This window comes from Sebastes umbrosus, chromosome 14 (assembly GCF_015220745.1).
Source record: "Sebastes umbrosus isolate fSebUmb1 chromosome 14, fSebUmb1.pri, whole genome shotgun sequence".
In the NCBI taxonomy this organism is placed as follows: Eukaryota; Metazoa; Chordata; class Actinopteri; order Perciformes; family Sebastidae; genus Sebastes; species Sebastes umbrosus.
Genome location: NC_051282.1, coordinates 20,067,131 through 20,092,163, shown reverse-complemented (window position 1 = coordinate 20,092,163; position 25,033 = coordinate 20,067,131). Strand labels below are relative to the sequence as shown.

Here is a 25,033-nt window from a genome sequence, read left to right as displayed (position 1 = left end):
GGGTGTGTTAATTGTGTCTCTGTGCAAAAAAGCACCTAAAATAACACACTGACGATTTCCTTCAAGCTTCTTTTATTGAGGTGACGGTTTGGCTTCGCCTGGATTTACACAGTAATGGTCATTTACAGTGAAAGTATTACAAAACAAAATCGAGCGGACTGAAGAACAGAAAAAACTCCAGTGTGATCACAAACACAACTGTAATGATCATTCCTGGTACCTGTTGCAGAAGGATTCGGTTTGATGGTGCAGAGAAGTGACTCTAACCTGCCTGCTGCTCACTCTGGTGCTTTATTGTCTCTATTTAATACATATTATCACTGTTGACAGGGGATCTGCAGATTCATATAGAGTAAGAAAAAGTCTTAAATCTCTCTATAAGTGTTAATAGAGCTCAGACTAGATTTACAAAGAAAATCATGACTTTTTACCAACCCTAATTTAACTTTATGCCCCTTTATGTTTTATTTTTTTGTTTTAATTCTTGATCTCAGGTTTAATTCCAGGAGGAATTACAGTAAATGTTGCACATTTGGTGAAATCAGCAGATACCCTGTCTGAGTTAACATCCCTCTGACCTACTCCCTCTACTGGCCATTTTATCTTAATCCCCTTTATTCACACCCTTCAGGATCAGTTCAGCACAGATTGTAATGTACAAACATCTGAAGCCAAACACGGAGGAGCCACTCTGAGTTACATCCAGGGGCCTTACTTCTGTCTGTACTACTGTTGGTGCACTACAATAAGTGAATTGGCATCAGTGCACGTTTGTTTTTTTAATGAGAGTTATTATTTAACATCTTGGTGGGCATACTATGAATACACAAACATCTAAACATCCAGTCAGTCACACATACACACACACACACGCTCCAGGGACCACGCATGATTAACTAGTGAGTGACACGGCTAGGCTGATTGTTTATAGCCCATTTACCGGTGAATACAGTGAGGTGTATACATTTATAGAACACATAAGTCGACTTTTCCTAATAGGCAACAAAGCATATTTGACCCAAGTTTGTTGGCTTGCGCCGAATATGAACTTTGAGTGGTGATTGTCCTTTTAACAAAAACACACTATTCTTTGTCACAAACCAACTGTTTCACTCCGCTTCAGTATCATTCATCTCATCACAGCAAAAATATAACCTTTTAATGCCAGCTTTGGCCGAATCTATACATTTTCATACATCGTTAGCAAGTCGTGCCTTTATAGTAATTGCATTTTTTTTTTTACATCCTTTCCCTGCACAATTTCAGCACAGTCCTGCCCGTCTGTAACGGAAGAAACCAACAATGTTGAGTTTTTTGGAGGTGTATTAGTGCTACAGAGAACAAGTACTGCACTTTCTTTATCCTGAGCGTTCCAAAAAGCTACCATGAATAAGTTTACTTTCAGTGCTGAGCAGCCTACAACGAAAACTTCACTGCAGCGTCCGCTCATACATTACACAGTCTGAGGATTTACATTCAAAGCACTCCGTTGAACTGTTTTGTTTTGTATAAACCACAGGAATATAAAAGTCGCTTAACACATTATTCATATATTCACGTATACACTCATTACATCCTACTTGCTATCTGCAAATTAAACATCATTGGTGGCTGAAAGAAGCTCGTATTATTGCATGTTGCTGCAAAGTGCGGCCATGCTCTACAAATGCATAACTGATATGTTACAAATGTTTTTTCCCATTTTTTTTTTCACATACACAATAGTGCCTTAGTATTGAGAAGAGCTGCGGTGAGTGATGATAGCCGGAAGCTTTGGTTGCACCACACATCAAACGAAATTTCATCTGCCAGAGAAGAAAATTTCATTAGACTATTATAGGTAGAGTTTTTGACTTTCCACTGAAAGCAGCTAAACAAGCAGCAGCAGCAGCGATGGCAGCGTGGCTGTCCTATGCAAAAATATTCAAGCAGTATGGAAGTAAAAGATTAGCATTTACACTCTTGTGGTCCTCTGTACATATGTGACTGTGTGTTTATATGTATGCTTCTCCACGTGGCCACAGGGAGCAGCTGCTTCCTGAAGGATGCTTATTATTGGGGCTGAAAGGATTGTGAGTTGTGATACTATTGTTATATAGAGATAAGTCAAACTCTCTATAGCACCGAGCTATTGGCAGCTTGACCATAATATAAGCAACCAGAAAGAATGACATCTTGGATATTTAGGTCACCCTGTCCCTGGCGAGCTTCATCACCTCAACGTTTGTTTTGATTCTGCAGAGCACCAACAGCCTGTTAGCTCTCACACCCAGAGGAATATGTTCATATCATCACACTCTCATCTCCGAAGAATGTGTTTAGGAATCTGAGCATACTGCGATCGGCAAAGCTGCTATCTATTGACACAATGGCAATTCTGAACCGCTTACATGTGCCATTCTGTATAGGTAATGCACTGTTATAGGCTGCAATACAACAAATAGAAGCGTATATACCTTTTACGACCTTTATATGTATTATCTCAAAGCTTATCTCATCTCAAGGCTCCATGCTTGTTCTCTCTTCTGTTGTTTTTATTCATGAAAACCTGGATTTTTGTTAGTTTACTAGTTCCCAGATGTGTTCACGGATTATAAACTGTCAAAAATGGCTCCATGAGAGATTGTCATCGAAAGGTATATCTTAGATGGCAATACATCTATACAGTAAGATATTGGTAGCTTTAATCGGTCTCAAAAATGGCTCAGGAAAAAAAATCAATAAAAGGGTTAGAAAACATTAAACTGATGTTCTGACTGTAACTAAACATCCCTTAAAATCCTGACCCCACATAATCTAAACCCTATCTGAATAAGCTATAATGTTACTTCAGATCAAGCTTGCTCAGATGAGGCACTTCAGTATTTCACCCTGTAATACAGTGTGAGACTTGTTGGCTACTCACGCAGCATGGGACTTGATGTGAACTTTTAACCCTTTTAACCAAAATATGTAGAGCACCAGGCGTCTGATCCCACTCAACCCGGGGAAAGGAACACAAACCAAGATGTAAAAAAAAAAAAAAAAAGAATTAGAAAACTTAATACAGGTATCTGTGGTTGTTGTAAGTGTTATTTCCCTCTCCCCAACCCGCAGTCAAACCCCACCCGCTTCCCCAAAGGTCCTGTGATGCTAGTCGCTCGTGAACGCCTCGTCAATCTCCGGGAGGTTCTTCTTTTCTCTCCTCAGGGTCTCGGTCAGCGGCCTAGAGCTGCTGGGGGACTCCAGGTTCTTGGGTTCGTTGGTGCGGTAGCTGCCCTTCTGCTGGTACGCGTAGACGTAGATGCTGTACAGGCCTCCGAAGAGCAGCAGCAGAGCCAGGATGACAATGACTGAAGGATAAAAATAGCACAGTCAGTTAATCTGCCACACAATGTGGAGGGAAGTGCTTCTCGGAATACTGATGAGGAGCAGGCACTGTTCGGCTGCTTTTTAATACTATATTATTATATTTGATCAGCCAAATTGAATTTAGGTCAGATATTATCTAGTGCCAGACCCATCCTCTAACATCCGGTCAGGTTTCTAATAGTCAGTCCATCTTTGGTGCCATGTTCTTTGTATTTAGTTTGTTTATGCACACAAGAAACACCTGTCATTGACACAGAATGGCCAGTATGAGGAAGCTATACTTCCTTTGTTTTTTGTTTAAGGTAGGCTATCACTGCTCGCACTACAAAGTTATCTTTCTTTTCATTCTTTTAGTTTAAGTTTATTCGTAGCATAGACCTAGCACCTTTTCATACAAATGCAGTTCAAAGTGCTTTATACAGGGAAAGAAAGAAAGGCATATATCAATGGAACAGAAAGAAAATAAAGAGCAGAAGTTTTTAAACAGAAAGCGTGTAAACATGTAGGCTATAGGGTATCTAGCAACGATAAAAGAAAGAAATAGACCTTTTCAAACTTGCAGTTAATCTGCCACACAATGAGGAGAGAGGTGCTTCTTGGAATACTGATGAAAAGCAGGCACTGTTTGGCTGCTTTTTAATACTATATTATTATATTTTATCAGCCAAATTGAATTTAGGTCAGATATTATCTAGTGCCAGAACCATCCTCTAACATCCAAATCAGGTTTCTAATTTGGTTAGAGGTTTCTAATAGTCAGTCCATGCTGCACATTGAGAAATGTCTACTGTGACTGAATCCTGCTATTTGTATTTCTGCAACATCTTTGGTGCCATGTACTTTGTATTTAGTTTGTTTATGCACACAAGATTCACCTGTCATTGACACAGAATGGCCAGTATGAGGAAGCTATACTTCCTTTGTTTTTTGTTTAAGGTAGGCTATCACTGCAGAAATAGACCTTTTCAAAGTTGACAACATAACCATTCTAAAATGGGCCCCTTTGTATTTCCTGGTGCAATGTTTGTTAATGCAGTAGCTGATAGTAAACTTTTCATTGCAAAATCTGCAAAAACTTGCAAAAACTCTCGCGAGACTCGCTGCCCGACGACCTATCCTAACCTTAACAATCTCGCGAGAGTTTCCCCTTGCTCCCTTCTAGCTAGCCACTACCTTCTACCAAAGCTGTTGCCCTAGCAACAGAATAGCAATAAAAAGGTCTACTTTTACACCCTTAAAATTACCATTTTTATATCAGTTACTCACCCCGTGTTACGGTGAACGATGTTCCGAAAAACGGATTAAATCCTTGATGAACTGTAGTATGGAGGCTAGCTTTAACAACTGCTAGCTACGTAGCTACCTACCTAGCTACCCTAGCAACCACCTAGTTACCTAGCAACCACCTAGTTACCTAGCTACCGTCTCAGACACGGACTCGCAACGGGCATGCGCAAGCAGGTAGCGGCAGCAGACGTTAGTGGCTGAAGTGATTTAAAAAGTAAGATTTTGGTGAAAATGTCTGTAAAGTACAGAGCATAAGACTGGATAAATGAGAATTGGAGTAAACTGCACGAGTTTTGTGAGAGTTTATAAATAGTTTTAATATAGATTTTTGCTGTTCAATCAATTCATCGAGGATTTACACCCGTTTTCGTCTGTTTTCGGATTCAACGGTCACCATGGAGGCAAAGGAGAAAAACAGTTACAACGTCACAAAGCGGTGAGTAGTTGATATGAGCTACAAATGGTCACTTTAAAGGGACTGTTTGTAATTTCTTACACGTGTGGCTACGCTGTTCAGACTCAGACTCCAACACAAACTACACGGAAGCACCAAAACCGCAAAGTTATATCTAGCGAAGCCCGTCTGTTAAACAGTGTTGGCGGCGGTCGGAGGACGCGGGGGAGACCGTAGCTTTGGTCTCCAGGACCAGATTCTCTGCTCCTCTGCTCCTCTGCCTGCTTGCCTTCACTCACACACCACGCTCGTTCTCGCTATTTCGCTCCACCTCACGTGCATGCGTGCTCACTCCACACTGCAGAAGACTTCGTAGCTCTGAGAATATCTAGTGAATGTACAGTGGAGGTTTGTGCAGAAATAACTGCTGCAGCTCCTCCAGACCAACAGAGGTTTCCCGTGTCTTGTGAAGTGACGGGGCTCCGCAGCAAGTAACGTTATCGTCTCCGACCAAAACTACGGTGTCTCCCCTGTTCCCTCCGGCTGCGGTCGGGAGGCTGAAGCAGGAAAAGCCAACACTAGGATCAGCATTGATTCATGGAGAGACCTTCGTCTGGTCAGCTAACATTACTGCCAAGCAGGTGAAATATAGAGAGATATTGTGGTTTTAGCTGAAGTGTGTTGCCTCACTGTTTTGAGCGATGCTCGTTCATGTCTATGTAGAGCGAGCACAAGCGCAAGTCCGACACTGACTTTCGTTGACTTAACAGCCACAGGTGTCGCTGTTAACAAGCATTTCTGATTCTTACAAACAGTCCCTCTAAGGGAGCTAAACAGTGGTGTAGTGGTAGTTGATGAGACGGGTGTATTACTAGGTAGATCGGTAGTAGTTTACTGAGGTTGAAGTGGGTATACTCTCATATATTCCAATGGCTTTTTGGCTGAATGGTGGGTATACTGTAAACTGCCACAAAAAGAGGTGGGTATGCCCAGTATACCTGCGTATACCCTCCACTGGAGCTAAGGTGTGCAGACCTTTTTTTTTTCATTTTCATGGGTATTCACAGACCAGTTGCCTTTGAGCCTGAATTGTTGTTCAGTAATTCAAGCAAGGTTCAGACAACCCAGCTCTTATCCTTTCTGAGTGTAGTTTTAATGTTTCCCCTGTGTTTGCTTGGGTTTCCCGTCACAGTCCAAAGGCATGCAGGTCAGCTGAACTGCAGGGAGACACTAAATTGCCTGTAGGTGTGTGTTTGTTTGTCAGTCAGTGTGTTCACAGTGTAATGGACTGGCGAAATGTCAGTGTCTCCCAGCCTTTTTACCAATGCATGATGAGAAAAGACCTCATCTCCTCAGGGTCATACCCTCAATAAATGGATATAGAGAATAGATCGATGCTGTTGAAAAGATATACTGCACCCAACACAGATTAGAGCAGCAGAAATTGTATTTAAAGTGATATTGTCACAGGACAAATAAAGACAAAATATATGTCTTCAATATCGTTGTGACATAATTTGTTCACCAGCAGTTTTGTTTTATCATCTACATTTAAAACAAATGGTGTAATTTCTCAGTCATAACCATTTTATCCTGGGCATTATATCAGACAAGGAGGATGTCTGATAACCAGCGGGGACCATTGTTGGGATGATTGAAAGGCACACCAATCTTTAATGACATGCTGATGTCCCGCATTAGCATAATACCTCTGAATCAGAATGATCTATTAAACTGAAGCATCTATCAATGATGAACGGTAAGCTGGGCGCCATGTACTGTAGACTAAATATAGCTGATCCGGTAAAGGTCTCAGACAGGGATGGAGCACAGCGTCTCTGTGCCGCAGTTTAATCCTGAGACTCCAGCCTCTCCTGCTCACCAGGGAGACCTGCTCTCATTTTGTCCGTTATCTGTAATACTGCACTGCAAACCGCTCATCTGGTCTCAACACTCCTCTTGTAATAAGGGGCAGGGTTATCATGGGGATTAAACAGTGGAAGAAGTATATTAAATATTGGTGTTTTCCAGAAATCCATAGATGTACAGAGAAACACACATTTGTCATATTTCAGCCTCGGTTTAATGCGTTTGTTTTAATGCACTCATTTCTACGTTGACAGATATAAATAATGTTATTTTTGATATGATCTCTCCATTGTTTCATATCAAAATGATGAATTACATCATAATGAATTGACATAATATCAATGATGATATATTTCTAGCATAGACAGCTTTCTTACATTTAATTATATCAAAATATGTTTTTTATCGTATTGTAGAACGTTAAATAAAATTATTTTTTATTCTTTTAACGACAGTATAAAATTATTTAGGTCATAATCTGTTTCTTTTTCATTGTGTGTTGCCTTTTACATGATTGTTCTATTATCATTGCAACAGTTTTGGTCATTGATCTTATGGTGATAAGGGCATTTAGGCTTAATATACTGTTAAAGTTATTATACTGATTGTAAATAATCTATTTCCAGATAAATATTGTATACAAATGTATAAATCTAAGTACGTAAAAGACATTTAAAAGTGACTGGTCATTTATTTATTTAATATTACATATCTCTTGTAAAGACAAATCTATTTTACTTAAATTAATTTCATTCATATACTCAAGTAGATTAAAAAAGATAATCTGACTTCAACTGATCAAATATAATCTCCAGTATGATAATAACATAGTAGAAACGTCTGGCTGTTTATTTTTCAATAAGTATGTTTTTTTTCCAGTTTTGTCCCACATGTAATACATTTGAGGCTGCAGTCAGACGCTTGAATAAACACTCCAAAGCCCACACTGGAACCTGACAACCCTGCTCTAATTTAGGATTAGAGGATTTTAGGAAAAAAGGAAAGAGAATTTCAAACGGCTGATTTGTGTCATCTGGGAGAAGAGGGAAGTAGTGAGTAAAACAGAAGCAGTGCTTCAAAGTGAACTGAATAAACTACTAAATGTAACATCACTGGTCTTATTTTTGAATGCAGCAATTCATGTATCCATGGCATCAGATTATTCAGTATTAAAACAAATTTAATCTTACCTGTTATCCAAAACAGGCCCAGGTCATCATGGATATAAATATACTCTGAAAGGGAAAAGTACACAAATAAGTGGATGAATACGAAATAACATTCCCTTTTTTTACAGATGCATTCTGGGACATATAAACTCACCTATGGTGGTAAACCAGGGGTCTACCTCCCATGGTACATAACCCAGGATAGGAGGGAAGGCGCCACAGTTGGACTCGGAGACGTAGCCTGTTGTGGTTACCGGAGGGTCTGTTTCATTTGGACGGAAGAAGGCCTTTAAAGGTGCGTACACGTTGTATCTCACCCCAGATATGCAGCCTATGAAGCCTGGAGCGTTGTGCCTCTGGATCTCATAGTCAATGTCACCAACCTCTGAAAGAACAGACAGAATGAATGTATTAATAATACTGTCAGCCGGATGAAAACATTATGCTGTGTGTTCTCACCAACAAGTGGTGAAGTAGATATTTACCCATCACTCTGCCCATGAACATGGACTTTGGAGAGTCAAACCTGGCGTCCTCCACTAAGGTTATTTTTTCCACTATGGGCTCCATGTAATCCACCTATGGGCAAAATAAAGCAGATTTTTTTATTTTTAGAGCCAGGCTAGCTGTTTCCAGTCTTTATTAGGGATCCACGATATGGATTTTTTTCATTTCAATTTCAATTACCTGCTTCTCATGGCCGATACCGATAAGATGACCGATAATTTTACACTTTTGTATTTAAAAAATAAGTTCATAACCTGTAATTTTTGCACACTTGAGGGTAAGAAAGGATAAGATGTTAATTTATGATAATTTATCGGGCCCAATATATATCGTGCATCCCTAGTCTTTATGCTAAGCTAAGCTAAGGTGGGTGCACAACAGTATGATTTTTCTAGATATAATACACATTTTCACTGAAAATAACATAAACCACAGATCAGAGTTTACACAGCAACAGCAGTGGCAGCAGGAACCTGTGTTTTGATGGTTCTGTTGTGTCTGGTTATGTTGACATAGTGGGGGTATCCATCTGCCAGGTTTCGGTTAGTCAGCTGGTACTTGTGTGTTATGAGCCCCAGCTTATACCTCAGATCTACACTGCCTATAGGGAGAGAGGAAAGAAATGTAATTCAGATTTTTTTAAAATCCAGCTTTCACATTGTCAGACAGATTGTTTCTGAGCTTCTCCTACCATCAGTCCTGAGGATGATAGCGATATAGTCTTGAACGAAGGAGCTGATGTAGAGCAGCACAGCTGGCGTGTAAACGGTGCTGAAACTGAACTCTATGTCGTCTGCTGTGTCATTGTAGCCGAGGCTGAAGTTGTCATAATGCGGGTCGATCCAGTTGGCCCATGCAGCTTCATCTGATATGGGCTTCTTTCGTATGTCATATCTCAGCCACGAGCCAATCTCAAAGTAGGCTCCGATGTCTTGCAACAAGATCATAGTGGAATTAGATATCTGTTGCAAAGTATTGACGATGTCAGTTCACTATGTAAAGGTTTTGTTATGTATAAACTCACCTTTATGGCAGTAGAAACCATCAAAAGCTGTGTTGTTACAGTCACAAGTGTAGGAAGCGTAGCCCTCCATACACTGGCCGTCGTTTCGACACGGTATGGTAGCGTTAAGACACTCTCCAGTACAGTTCCTCCTTATACCCTGTTGTTCATTTACCTTTGACTCGAGATCAATCGGAACACCGTTCATCCGCAAGCCTCGAAGACACCCCAAGAAAGGTCTCAGGGTGCGGTTGGCTGCACCTAATACAAAGAATACTTTTGTCAGTGGTTATTCATCTTTTTTCAAAGTTTAGAGAGGATGCACTGTATGTCATGCCAAATTTCCAAGTTCACCTAAGGCAACCTACCTACTAAAATAGGATGCGTAAACTTCATGGTGACAAAAGTCTGACCCGGAAAACGTGTGACAGCCCAAGGCTGATAATCAACCTTGATGCGAGCCAGCTTCACATTAAGCTCAGCCTGAACAAAGTGCCACTCGTTGTCATTGAGTGCCACAGGGGAGTGTAGTGTCACGTTAACGATGCCGTCGCCAACCATGAATACCATCATAAGGTTATGGGTGGCTAGAAGAGAAAAGAAGACATGGACAGGAAATATTAAAAGAAAATATACAGAGAGATAAATCAGTTGTATGAGGAGAATAGTAACAGATGAGTCAACTCACTGTTCAGCTCTACCCGTATGAAGTTTCGAAGCTGGTCATCAGAATTCTCCAAGAAGACGCCGTGGTCACGATAGGTTTTGAAGTGGAAGGAGATGTCAGCGCTGGTGCCAGGCCTGAAGGTCGGGAAGGTTATGTAGGTGGGCTTGGTGAAGGCGATGGTGTTCCAGATGTTTCCTTTGGAAAACATTGAAATATATATATTAAAAATACAACTCTCAACCCTTCAACAAAGCTGAACATCACTGTGTGAGCACAACCCATAATATTTAAGCTCACTGTCGCCATGGCAGCGGAGGGGCCCGACGGTGAATTGTGCTTCTGAGCCGGTCCTGTTGGTGTCCCCAACTACCACCTTCCTCACAGGCAGATGGTCTCTAAAGTCCAGGTAGCCCTTATCTGAGTACCTGAAAAGCCACAGTGGGGATGTTAAGACTTCATCGTCAGTGTCACAGATCAGGCTGTTCTCATACACCGTTCGTACCTATACCTACGAAAAGTAATGCACTGTAATTCGTTTGTATCCCACGAAATCAATTTGTATATAATCCACGTAATTGTGAACCAAGAAGTATAAAGAGCGACAAACGCCGCGTAGGGAGGAGTTCGGGGTGGATGGGTGGGTCAAAAAACACTGGACTTTCACCCAGGAGACCGGTGTTTGTACCCTTACGGTGTTATTTTAACCCAAACCCCGATCTTTTCCTAAACTTAATCAAGTAATTTTGTTGCCTAAACCTAACAGAATAGTTTTGTTGCCTAAACCTAACAAAGTAGTTTTGTTCCCTAAACCTAACTAAGTCGATCTTCTCCCTAAACCTAACTAAGTTGTTTCCTGTGAAGACGGAAGTTTATTTTGAAAAGACTGGAGCCGAAATTGACACGAGCGTATGAAAAATGAGGAATAACTTTTTGCAATATATCATTTGAATATACAATACTGTATTTCCCTCTTATATCTCACCATTGTCTATAGTCAGCATCACAGTTGCATTGAAACTTGGGATCGGTGCAGGTTTGGTTGATAGCGCAACCGCACTTTTGGACCTCTCTGAATGTTCCACCCCAGTAATAGTGACTCTCGTTGTTACGACCAATCCAGTAACCAAAAGGTCGTCCATCTGTTTTGAAAAAAGAAAATTGTGTGTCAGTTTACTATCTTTCTTGTTTCCTATGAACACACTACCAAGTTAATAAACTGACTTACTGGGGGTGTTGAGCAGGCGGGACTTGTAGCAGGAGTAGTCGATCCACTGCTCACAGTACATGGAGGTGTTGGCGAGAGCAGTGACTTCATCCCAGGAGGCGTTCCAGTAGTTGACATTTCCTATATACGGCCGGTCTATTGTACTCCCAGTCACCTTGGTACCATCCACGCGGTCATGCAAAATCACTGTCCAAGCTTTATATGCTGTGAAGAGGCATGACAGATGTAGGTCATAGTGATTAAACATTAAAAGAGAAAGATGGAGGGAATACAGTGGAAACCTCTCTGAGTGATCACAACAGTCTGGGTCCAATTAATCACTATAAGCAGATAATTATTATAACCATTTTTTAGATTTATTTCTCATGCAGATTACCATCTAATTGACATTTTTATATTTATTACATTAGCATAAAGTGATGAAATGGACAGCTTTGCTATTTAGTGAATTTTATTGACTGTTTCAAAATACAGTACCGCTGTTTCAAATGCAACTTAAGCTGTTTCAAGGGTGGCTTCGACCATAGGTGCTTTCTTCGTGCACATTCGTTTACTGTCTCCATCACTAGCAGCCATGACTGTCTCTCGTTGTTTGAGTAGACTACACATGGTAGCCTGAAGAACACCAAGTTTCACTGCTGCATCTCCTTGGCTCGTTTTTGGCATAAGCTTTGAGGAGACTACGTTTTTCATTGAGAGAAAATTAATTAAATGTGTACTAAGTGCAAGCATCCGGTAGCCAGCCGGAACGCCTACAGGTTACTGGGAGGCAACGTATCATGGGAGTAAAGTGAAAAAAAATTGAATTACCGTAGTTTTAAAAATGTTTTCCATACGTTGTCATGTATGAAAAGACCCAAAATTAACACTGTAAGCAGACTACTTGATTACTATAAACAGCATTTGTATAACAATGATTCTGTCCCAAGCTTTTTGATCCATATAAGTGGTTGATCACTGTAACTGTGATCATTATAAGCAGTTCCCGCTGTATTAATGTGAGAAAATAGAACAGAACAGAAAGGTTAGAAATAGAAAATAAGCACTTCAACACCACACACATACACACAGAAAGAAAAAGCTGGAAAAAATTGTGTTTTATAACCTCTTAATTTCCCATGAAAGTTCAGTACACATTTCTCATTAGAGGAACACGATAACCTGACTCTCCAACTTTTCATTAACAACCCACCGAGGATCCAGCAAACACTGAACAAGGTGCTGATGCTGCTGTATTTTATTAGTGACAGTGATTACTTACACTTCATTTTGCAGTACACTTCAAATGGCTTCAGCGGTCCGCTGAGATCAGGATCGATGGTGTAGTTTCCAGACCAATACTTGCCACTGAGCCTGTAGGCCTCGCATGACTCTTTATAAACCGCTGTTTGAGAGGCGAGATGATTCATTTGTTATTATTAGGAAGAAATATGGTACAGGCCAAGTGCAATCAGCTGTAAATACAAACTTATTACAGAGATGAGATTGCCAGCCAGCACTTACACATGTGACACACTTCTCCTTTATAGCCTGTGTTCTCGCACAGACAGATGAAGTCATCCCAGGACTGGATACATCTGCCTTCATGTTCGCATGGATTTGGTCTACATCTGTAAACAAAAGATAATGCTTATTCTGAGCATTTTGTTGTTACAAAAGAGAGACTTACATCAGTGTGTCATTTTCTTTCTTTCATTTCCACATTACGTTAGTTGTTTCTCGTTGAGAGCCTTCAGATAAGGTTTTATGAGATGAAGCTTAAGAAGGGGCAGATGAATCAGCTCTCAAGCAGTGATGTCTCACTCTTACTGTAAGATTCACAATTCAGTGTCAAACACTTCACAAACATCTTGAATGAGATCACATTACTTTGAAGACACCATAAAAGAGCCAAGACGATATAGAAATAATTCATCATTTTGTGTGTATTTTTGTAGGACTATGGTATGATAGGGGTCCATAATTGGTAACTTCACAACTCAAATGACACGAGAATATGGTTTTGCAGTGCCATATTTGTTTCTTTTTGCAATTTTCTTGCTATTAAAGATACAGTGTGTGGGATTTGGCGACATGTGGTGTGGTTGCAGATTGCAATCAACTGAGTACCCCTCCGCTCACTCCTCCCTTTCCAAGACTGCAGTAATGTGAGTCAGCAAGTACAAAACCGTGGTAATGCCGTTTGCCTCGCTCAGAGGCCGTCCTTACCATAATAACACTACTTTAGGAGCAGCGGAAGTCAGACAGCAGCTGGTGGTACTACGGTATTGCACTCTGTGGCTCATGTTGACGCAGTTTCACAAGCATGTCGGATAACTACGGTAACCTACAGGTGACGTAAAAGGCTCTTGCTAGATCTAGTGTACTGTATATGGCGGAGCAACATGGCAAACTTGCTCCCTATGTAGATATGAAGGGCTCATTCTAAGCTAACAACGGTTCTTAGTTTCAGATGATTATGCACTAATGAAAACATAGTTTTGAATATTATATTCCATTTCTGCAAATAGATCCCACGAAATGTTACACACTGTTCCTGTAATAAAACTATATCAGTCATGCATGCTTTATGTTACATATTGTACTTTAAGTGGTATTTCTTACCTGTCAGTGATGCCACAGGTGCCCAACAACAGCTCAGCATAGCGCCCCCACTGTCGTTGCAGAATAATGTCGATATCAAGCTGTTCATTGTCTATGAAGATGTGCTGCATGCAGCCGTGGAAGCGGTTCAGCTTGGTCTCACACTTTCTTATTGTGTTGTTGGTTTTCGGACAACCTGAGTGCAGGAAAGTGAATGTATGAATTAGACCGTACAGATTTGTAAGTTGTTTTCAGGAGTTGTCATCATCTCACCTCCAAAAAAGTAGCGGTCTCCCGTCCGAATTGTGAAAGGGTTGGTGATCTTTAGTGGAGAGCTCTCCTCCTCATCAATTGTGAGGGTCAGCAGGTTGTCTCTGGCTGCCAAATCCACCGTATGCCAGTAACCATCATTGAGCCTATAGCCTAGGGATTGGAGAAATGCCTGTCATGCTATGATACTGTATGCTACAATCAGATTCAGTACAGACCATGCATAATACATAATGCATCATTCATCATTCATCACTGCCCGCGCCCTGCATGGTAGCCGGCTGCCATCCGAGTGTGAGTACATGAATGAGACTGTTAGCTAAAACCCAACCCCCAAACAGGGATTGTCCAATCATAGCTTAGCAACCATAACTAGGCTTGGCATGTTAGCTATCAGTGGGCTACCTCCGGGTCTGAAAATTTAAACCAATGCGTAAGTGCCTTAAACTTACATTCTTTTTAATAGCCAGCAGGGGGCGACACCTGTGGTTGCAAAAAGAATATATAGAAGAAAATGTATAGAAGTCTATGAGATATGAGCCTACTTCTCACTTGATTTATTACCTTAGTAAACATCGTAAACATGAGTTTATGGTCCCAATCACTAGTTTCAAGTCTTCTTCAATACAGCATGATGTTCATTTAGTCAATTATGGACCCATTCAGAGTCAAATAGACCATAAAGCAGGGTATGCTTTAGGGCGTGGCTACCTTGTGATGGACAGGTCGCTTTCCGCCCTGGGAGTTGTCCGTGTTTTCGTCTTACAACTTTAACCCTTTCACCTTGTGTTTTCAGTTCAAAAATGTTCTATTCAGCGTTCTGTTGTACTTAGTTCCACCCTCTCATGTCACTACTGGTTGCAAAAAAACAAGATGGCGACGGCCAATATGCCGAACTCGGTATCTAATGAGTTTGTAGGTTAGTGTCTTTTTTGGCCTTTGCAAAACCAAAAGCACAAGAGCAAACGTGTAAGGAATAACTAAACAGTTTGTTTATCTTCTCTAACACAAGGTTAGCCCCAGCAGTCTTTTAGCACGATATCAGGGAAATGTTTAAGAGCCTTTTTTCAGGGTTATCAAATCAGCTGGAAACACTAAAATGACATTCTTCTCTCTGAATTTTAGCATTAACATTAGGATAGCTAGCTAGCTACAACTGAAGGAATATGTCATTTCAGCTGACAAAATCCACGGCTGTTAGCTAGAAATGAGACGTGAGCTTTTGTCTACCTCTGTCTGAAATCAAGGACCATTGTGCTAAAACAGATTATGAATTTCAAGTAGTAAATTTGCCACCTTTATCCCTTCCTTTATCACATGTGTGCGTGCAGAAGGGAAAGCTAGACAGGCATAGCAACAGTAACTAAGGGGTGGGGCTTAGCAAGCTGTTAATAGCATGAGGCATTCGGCATTGTATTTTTCCAAAATCTTTAGACTTAATCTTTTCTGTCATATCTGACAAGGTCGAAAATTGCATAATCCCACCTGCAGCAAACTGGAGTTTCTTCTTCCCAGGCTGGAATATAGTGACGTTGATCTGTCCCTCGCTTAGGCCCAGCTCAAGGGCACCCAGGTCATCGGCAAACCGTGTGAACATTAGCAGCCCTGTGTAGTCCCACGAGCGGAACTTAAACTTGACAAACATACGAGGCCTCCTGAAGAAGCCCGGCACCTGCAGGTAGTTGTTGGGTCCGGCAAAAGTCATCGGTTTGAGCAGAATGTCCCTGCAGAAATATTGCATCTTTTTCTGAGGGGCAGAAAGAGAAAAATCAGACCTCACCTTACTGTGAAAAGTACTAAAGTAATGTTTAATTACAATTATAGTGATCATCAGAGACTGTGATAATAATGGATTGTACCTTTCGTGGGATGCGTATGTCATCTTCTTCTCTCTTAGCCTTGTAGATGATGTTGACATCATTGATGAAGACGTTCTCCAGGCAGCCACGGAAATTTGGTGTAGTGGGCAGATGAGGCACATTTTTCTCTATGACACCTCCTACATATAACTATAAGAAAAGTATTAAGTCATCATCATTACCTAGAAAATGAATGCACAATTTAAATAAATGAAAGTTGTCTTGAAGGTTTAAGTAAAATTCATTTGGAAGTATCCTCCAAAGAAGCGATCAGTAAATGTATTCAGCATGCAGCTCATTGATCATTTCCTTTACTTATCGCAGCCTTCGGTTTACATTTTATCCTGTAACTATGCATAGATATGACCTGTTTATGAGGTACCTGTGTATCCAGATCCAGGTGTGTAAACTCTCCTTTACAGATGGCTGTGACTGCGTGACTGTCCACTGTGAAGTTCACCTGCCGACCGGAGCGTATGATAGTGACATAGTGCCAGTGTAGGTCATCGAGAAGGCTGCCAGCAGTCAGTGTAGTTCGACCATCTATTTTGTGTACTACACTGCTTCCTGAAACACAGAAGGCGAGGAGTAAAAATAAAAACGAATGCTCAAATCGGCTCTAAGTAATGGAAAACCGAGAGAAAACACTGAACTGTATAGGGCTTCAGTCAACAATCTAACCAGCAATATTGAGATCTCTCCCCCAGACAACTTGGCCTTTTCTCTCTACAACAAGATCTCTTCCATGAATTTCAACATTATGGGCTGCCCCTGTGGGCATGTCTATATTAATAATATATATATTTTTTAAAGGGAGACACACCAGGTGAATATGGTAAAATATTTAACTCATAGATCTCACCATAGTTGATTACTTACATTAAGACAATTATTTTCTGTATTACAAGTTTTGTGAAATGTTATGTTTAAATATGCAAATGAGGCATTATCTTATTATATATGTGCTAATATGCATTCATTACCAGAACAAAAATCTACACATTGGATAAAGCCAGATTCAAAATTTGTATTTCATTTTGTTGACTTATTAGACTCAAAGGTTTTTACAGAGGGGATTTGAGATATCTCTTTTTATCACTCCATAAATCAGAAAATACTGTCACCATGTTTTTAGGAATAAAAATGATCTATAAATCAGGCTATGAATGATATATGAACAAACCCCTCTGTAATAACCTTCAGAATATACATGTAGATAGGAATGAAACTGGAAAGTTTGGTGCATTTTTGGCTCAGAGTCTGAGAAAAACCTCATTTTGAGAAAACGGCCCCAGTTGATTACTTACATTAGGACAATTATTTTTTGTATTACCAGTCTTGTGAAATGTTATGTTCAAATATGCAAATGAGGCATTATCTAATGCTAACTTTTGGTGAATTTAGGAGAAATCTACAGACACAAATTAGAAAAGTAGTAAAATAAACCCCTTAAATGTGTATTTTGGGTGTTTTGTTTCCACTCGTCTGAAAGAAGACATGTTATGGAAGCCAAATAGCCCGAAATCTCAAAATTGACCAGTGCATGAAAAGTTTTGTTTTTGCCTGGGGTGTCTGTAAACTTTATTTATCTCCGGCTGTACCTAAGCTGATGTGCAGGTAAAGACGGCCTCTCTTCAGCTCCAAGGTTAAGAGGTCTCCTTGAATCCCCTCGCTGTGTAACAGCAGACCATCCTGCTCCAGAGTCTTGAAGTTTATGGCAATGTGGTCGTGTTGTGTACGGGATCTCTTTTCTGGGTACATGTAGGCCAATGAGTCGTCCCCGTTGTACTGTAGCACATAGGAATCTGCAGACACACATTTCAAAATGGGCTCACTATTTCCAAAATCACTACAGAGGATGTGACGTGTAGTTTAAAGTCTTATGTAGCTGAGGTTTTAAGGATTATCTGAGTAAATGCTACATGGCACATTTCCTGGAGCTCATCAGATATGTTTTCTTTAGCATGATGTTCCTGAGTATGAATCAGGTGATACTGAGCTTAGTCATTTATTAACTAGGAACATATTGTAGCACTTAGTGGCATAAGATAAAATACGATTAAGTGGAGGGATTGTCGAATGTCCTTGGATGTGAATCAGAGACAGTAAATCCCTGGGTAGCGCCGTCCATCGGTCATTTTTACCATAAGAGCAGCCAAACAGCTCCAGCCTCACGCCGATCTTCCCTCCGTTCTCTGTGTTCCACGCCAGAGGCAGCAGTCGAATGTGTTTAGCAGTAAAGGCGTAATGGAAGACATTCCTCTTGATCTGATAATAATTCCAGTTCGCAGGCAGCGTCTGCAAACAGATGAGGGCGGAGAATAGCGGAGAGAGTTATTGAGTCACTGCAATATTGTTCACGCTTTATTAAGGGGCTGGAGATGAACTGATGATGAGATTAGCTTTGGCAGTGTTGAGAGGGATAATATGCTGTGCTGTCTTTGTTTCAGTGCCAGTGACAATGACTTTAATAGAACACACAGTGAATCGGCTGTAAAGATTACATTTGACTAGTTAATCCTCGCCTCATCCCTGTTATGGCCCTCATCCCACCCCAGCCATCCTGGCTCATTGACACCTACAGAGTTTCCTCCCATCTGGATGTACGGTGTCCAGGAGTCCGGTCGGTCGCCATAGAGCAGTTTGTACTTGGTGATCCAGTCATATGAGTTGAAGGTCCCCTGGGTGGCGATGGCCACCAGACGATACTTCCTGCCCAGGTTAACCTGCAGCCATGGCTGTCTGTCCCTGGGGGATGGGGACCAGCCACTGCTGCCTGAGGGGGAGAAAGAGGAGTGTTTGACTGGAGGGGTGACAGATCATATACAGTTTGACTGGAATGAAATTATGACCAAAGCTATTGTGACATCAACTGAACTTGTAACTTACAGTATGGCAGCCATTGTAAACTTCTGTCAAATTTAGGGGAACTCCATTGAGCTGGTAAAGTTCTTCTAGGGGGCATTTTGACTTATAATGTAATGTCATTAATGTGCGTGCAGACCTAAATGGGCCAGGGATGTTATTAATGTTTTTTTAGTTACTGTACACTTGTGCTATTCTTTCTGTGATATGTTAAAACATCTGCCATTAGAAAGGTCTGTAAGGTGAATGGTGTGAAATCATGGGTGAACTCAACACAACTTACCGTACAATTTGGCAAAATTAGCCGAGTAAAGAAAGTTATATCTTGAGGAGGCGAGGAAGGAGGAGGCGTAGAGCCCGGACACCAGCGGATCAACACATTCTCCTGCAGTGACAATAAGAAAGACACCAAGGTCACGAGTTATTAAACACTTCTCGTAATGCAGCATTCACACATCGCTTTCAGATTGATACAGTTCTGGGCGACAACGACTGGCACAGCTTGATAAGAAAAGACCATTTGTAGTTTAATTAGAGACTAGTGCATGCTCCATTACACATAAAATACAAATTTGAACGGATCAATCCAATTAAATCCAAAGCGTAGCACAAACACGTTTAGTCTTTCTGCTGGTAAAGGTGTAAAGAGGGTGAGGTGACAGATTTATGTTCCACAGTAAAGCACAGTCCCTAAATAGCCTCTTTGTAAGATGGTGGACCAAGACTTATAAATCTAACAAACTGTCCTGACATGTAGTCTGAGCGTGCATCATCTTTGCATTTCTTCACAGGATGGGTGGGACGAAAAGTGAAATATGAGACTGACAGCTACTGATTATACACACTATCTCTGAGATAAACACCTCCTTCCTGTTTCAAAATAGGTCTGATCCTGTGTTGCCCTGTGTTGCAGAGGCAGAATAAAAATGTTGCTGCGTCACATGAATGTCTTTGTGGGTGTGTGTACAAGTACGTGCCCGTCGGTGCCTGCACGTCCGTGTAATTTCTTGAAAAAGTACATGCTGTTTCATGGGCAGTAAAGTCGAAGGCCAACTGAGACTGTCACTTTGTCATGTTGAGTTGTTCTGCATGTGGTTATGAGACCGATAGGACCATCACCCATCTGCTGAGGCACGCTCCCTGCAGCCCACGACTATTAAAACTGACCATAATTCTAGCTAATCTTCCTTGTGTCACTGCTGCGGATAAATGCGCGATGCCCTCACCTCGAGCTGCAAGAGAAACGCTGTCTCATTTTAAGTGCCAGTCTTTAGCACTCCTAAAAGATTTAACAAAGATAGGCTAAAAAATATAGATGGATTGGGTTTTACTGGAAGGTAAGCAGATACAAAGAAAGAAAGGTTTAATCTGAGTGCACAAGACTAAACTAAATCTGACCTTCCTCTTCCTCTTCCCTTATCAGTATAATCCTCTCTAAGCCTTTGGAGTTGTTAACTAGTAAATGGGAGTTCTGGCATTCTTACAATCATAGAGGTCATGGAGCACAGGAAAAAAAACATTGTGCTGCTTTTAAATGGGGTCCCCTTTTGTGGTATTCACAACCTCGTAAGTGGAAAGTTTCTGAAAGCTCCGAGTTCACGAGTTGTGACGTGTTTGTTGACATTGTCAGAAATGGCGGAGGCCCTGGAAGTTCGTCATTCGGTGCATAATAATATTTATTATATTGTTTTTTCTTCATAATTTTATAATATGTTCGAGAAAAATGTTGATATTCCCAACGGCCTCATCTTTTTCCTCTGTCATTATACCTTTGCATTTACTGCATTATGTTACCCACTTGCCAGCTTGCTAAATTTTTAGCCTATGTTGCTTCTAGACGCCGACAGTAACGTTAATATTGCCGTTGCCTAGCAGCGATGTTCTCACGACTTAACCACTTGAACTTCAAGCATATTGGCTTCGTTCAAAATCGCATACTATGCACTACATACCCAATATGTGTACTATCATTCAACATACTTTTATGTGAAAAACAGTAGTATGTATCTTTTCAGACGCAATTAGCAGTAATATACGTGTAACCATGTTAACCCATGCCAGCCTCATGTGACCAAAACGACGGTTTGTGAGAATCAAAGTCTGAATTAATTTAAAATATATGTTGTTATGCCTAGCTAAGTGATATCTAATACTTACAGTTTAATTGAAGTTATAGTATTGTCATTACAGGGCTGTCCGTCAACGTCTGTTATGAATGTTGTCGTTACTACCACATTGCATTGTGGGATATTTATGCCGCCGTAGTGTCTAGCGTAGCATACTGTACTATTTCACCTGAAACAGTATGCAATTAACATACTATTGGTTTCATACTAAGGTTTTGAGCCTACTAAATGTTTTTTTTTAGTGTACTAAACAGCGTGTTAGTTTGGAATTTTGGACTCAACCGTTGTGTACACGACTTCCCATGTTTTAACCACGAGTTCCATTCACAGGCAGCATTAGTCAGAGGCTAGAAACAGGATACTTAGCAGAATTAGTATGCAGGCTGCAGATGGAGCAAGATGAGGAAAGGTGCTGCATAGACTCGTATTCTTTGATAACTTTGTCAGGGAGCAGGAGACTGAGTGATCACAGCAAATTCTGCAGAGACGAGGAAGTGGAGAGCTGCCTTACACTACCTTAAATAACACGTGAAACATTTGTGAGCCATTATACAGCACCAAAACACCATTTTCTGCCTGAATGAGTTAGTCACATGGGCATGACTTCTGTCACCTTTCATGCAAGGACGCGCAGCACATTCAGGTGGAGGAAATGTGCTGAGCAAGTGAAACATGACCTTGACTTTCCGCCTCTCTCTCTGCCTCCCTGAGAGGCTTTCTCACCATCTCTATCATACAGAATTTCCTGCTATACTGCAGCTGCATAGATGGTCGATAAAAGATCTCTGCTGCATGCATTGCTCCATTACTACACTGTAGTGTAGAGCCATTTCAAATGATCCAAATGGCTATTCAAACCAAATATTTAGAAGCCGTGCTGCAGTTACACAGGCAAAGCTCATTTGCTGCGAATGGCTTAAGGTGTATCGATTTGTTTTATTTCCTCAATTAGTAGTAGAGGAGGGGAATTTGACTTTAAATGTGGAGAGCAGCTCGGTCCCAGGCGACAGCAGGTTAACCCAGGCCACACAGCTCCTCCTTATGGCAAGACTGTCACGCACTCTTATTCAACGTCTTGCTTCCTTCCCCTCACTCTGAGTCCTCTCTCTTTTTTATCTCCATTAAATCTTTCTCGCTCTCGCTGCGTCCCATTACCTCATCTCGCTATTTTTTTACTTCTCTCTGCCTCTCTCTCCCCAAGTGGGCGTTGTCGTCATGATGCAGTAGCTAAAGTGTACCTGAAGCCTGTGCAGAGCATCCAGCATCACCTTGTGATCCTGCATTCCCCCCCCCTCCCTTCTCTGCACCACACAGAGTAGTGTCTCTCTCTCTCCATTTATCATTGAGAGGCTGTGGGGAGCTCTAGCAGCACTCTTTGCTGAATCATCATTCTGCTGGTTGGTCTGTCTGGGCTGACACATCATTACAGCTGGTTGCATACAGTATGCAGAGAGGCACCTCCTCTGCCTTGTCACTATAGCCCGCGATGCGTGACAGCTGAGCATTCAGACGGCAAACCCAGATGCCAACCGAATGCAGATGCCCATGAACAACATGTCAACAACACTGCTGCGAATACAGCTACAGAACAGCAGTAGAAATATAGCATGCCCTGTTAATGATAAATCATTCATGCCCAGGCAGGCATCACAGTGGGTGGTGTCTGCCATGCGGCACATCACAATCACATTCAGACTTAAAGTCAGAGCTTCATTTTCTTTCTAAATGGCTAGGTTTCCACACAGATGCTCTTCCTTTTCTATATCAATTCCCCTCACATGGACCAAACAGCCTCCTGCTGCTTGGGCTGCACATGCATCACTCCCTCCTAACCCAAACACACACACACACACACACACACACACACACACACAAAGACACTTTACAGAGTGAGTCTCAGCCCCACCCCAGGCTGGGTCACCATGCTCTGGGATCTGAGGCTCCATTTTAGTCTGGCACAGCTCCAGAGAGCAGATATACAGTCGGCCCGGCTAATAAAGTACCAACAGGATCCACAACAAGCAACACCCACAGGCCCCCACTTACTGGAGAACACTCTGTGATCCAATGACGTCTACAAAACTTCCACTCAAATGCAGTCTTTTTTGTTCATTCACTTTTTAACAAACTACAGTAAGATAGCACCATTCATCTCCCAGCATTATGTAACAGAGCTTCTAGTAATCAGCAGCATCATATCATCCATTTTTCATTGTTATTTCCCTTTTAATAACTTAACAGAGGGAGCTCAGAAAACCTGCTGTGTAAATACAATTGTGTATAAGAAGTCACATCTTATAAAACATCCCTCCTCCCTGATCTCTCCCGCACTGATATCAGAAACTCATGAGTCATGCAATGCAGTTGTTTGGGGGTTAATTAACAGTCAGAAACCCTGTGAAGTCATCCTGACACTGACAACAGGCATGAAGCTCATTAGTATGCACAGAAAGCTCTGCGATAGAAGCACAGCCTCATAGCTCCTTTTTCTCAAATCCAATTTTAGCCCCAAACACAGCCCCACCTCTGTCCAACTAAAACCCGGCACTACTGATCTCACAGATTTCCCTGCCAGGTGAATCGTGTGCAGGATGCAGGGATTTATTTATGGACAGGTGGTGATGGTGGCTTCCCAAAAAAAGTACTGCAGTGGGCTGGTCCCGGTCAGAACGCTGCGTCCTGCTCTCTCCTTCTCTCTCCCTCAGTTTGAACATGTGTTCAGTGCATTTTAAACCCAACAACACAATCAATTTGGAGATCATTATTTTATAATTACTAAAACAAAACCGACTCTCGAATAGCATCGTGCATTTTTGCAAAGAAGTCGAGAGTTGAAGCCACACACTGGTGCAGAATAAACTTGCAGTGCTGCGCTGAGAGGAAGCACTGCAATGCAGACAGTGACATCCATGCGCACCTCCTGCAGGACCGACGCGGTTTGCTGCTGCACTTTTCTTTTTTTTAGTGTGATCCCATAAAACAATGCATTACTGAAATTACAATAGCCAAGACAAACAGTGACATTTAATGATCTGTACTTCATTTAATGATCGTGTTGCCCTTCAACCATCTCATCACCTGCAGGGTACATTTTGCTCTCCGGTTGGTATTTTCCACTATGTTATCTTGCAACTTTTTCATACGATACGATCAGAACGCTAAACAATATACAGATAAGGCAAGTATATACACTTTGAAATATTTTTAATAATATCCATAACAGCCAATAATAGATGCCGTTTCAACAAGACTTACGTGATGAGCAATGTTGAAAACCCAAAAATAAGAGGCATATGCTCAGTATTTTGCAAGTCATCCTTCACTTAGGACGCGTTTCTCCGCACAGGCTTATGTTAATTGGATGGTAGATTGTTCCGCAGCATCCTCTCTCACCCCCCTTTTAGCCCAACTTTAACTCGCGCAGCTCCAACTCCTCTTCCCGGGATCTCGGGCAGCCTCTACCGGGGCGGGGACGCGCATCGGATGCTGGTGCTGATGCTGCGCTTCGACGAGAGCGCGCACTTCTTCTTTAACGTATAAAATGTTTAATTCACATGGCCGTCATGTAATGGTGTGGCTCCGGATGTAAGTCTGCATATGTGTAAAGTAGCAGTTTTGTATAGGCCAGGTGATGGGATTCCTGTGCGTCTGGAGTCTGGATGCAGGAGGAGGCTGTGATGGGAGGATGGGGGAAAAAAACTTTTTCAGTCCACAGCAGAGTGATGGTGTTTTTCCAAAACAATGACGAATAATATTAAGTTTTCTCCAATCTCCAAATAAGTCTGGTCAAAAATGTTCCATCTGGGATGTGGATCACATCACCAACGCATTAAAGATGTATTCCTCTTCTCTTCTTCC

The 25,033-nt window shown here is 41.4% G+C and overlaps 2 protein-coding genes across 5 annotated transcripts in view; one reads left to right on the top strand and one right to left on the bottom strand.

Moving 5' to 3' along the window:
- Positions 1-55: 55 nt before the first annotated feature.
- cntnap1 (contactin associated protein 1) lies at positions 56-25,029 on the bottom strand. The gene is made up of 24 exons (XM_037792510.1): positions 24,431-25,029; positions 19,333-19,434; positions 18,767-18,960; positions 18,329-18,482; positions 17,786-17,989; positions 16,567-16,751; positions 16,185-16,334; positions 15,811-16,072; positions 14,329-14,478; positions 14,077-14,251; positions 12,976-13,082; positions 12,734-12,856; positions 11,473-11,676; positions 11,230-11,386; positions 10,545-10,672; positions 10,269-10,442; positions 9,949-10,167; positions 9,602-9,841; positions 9,269-9,508; positions 9,051-9,178; positions 8,556-8,649; positions 8,225-8,455; positions 8,092-8,136; positions 56-3,332 (listed from the first exon to the last, which is right to left on the bottom strand). The coding sequence occupies exons 1-24, from the start codon at positions 24,489-24,491 to the stop codon at positions 3,133-3,135; spliced, it is 3,927 nt and encodes a 1,308-aa protein (XP_037648438.1). The 5' UTR covers positions 24,492-25,029; the 3' UTR covers positions 56-3,132.
- plekhh3 (pleckstrin homology, MyTH4 and FERM domain containing H3) overlaps positions 4,633-25,033 on the top strand; it is a 76,565-nt gene continuing 56,164 nt past the window's right edge. For 3 of the 4 annotated variants that reach the window (XM_037792522.1, XM_037792519.1, XM_037792521.1), the window contains exons 1-2: positions 4,633-5,074; positions 8,199-8,365. The gene's annotated coding sequence lies outside the window, so the exon portion shown is untranslated. Of the gene's footprint in view, positions 5,075-5,762; positions 6,274-8,198; positions 8,366-25,033 lie in introns of those variants that run through there. The other variant, XM_037792520.1, reaches the window with a different exon arrangement.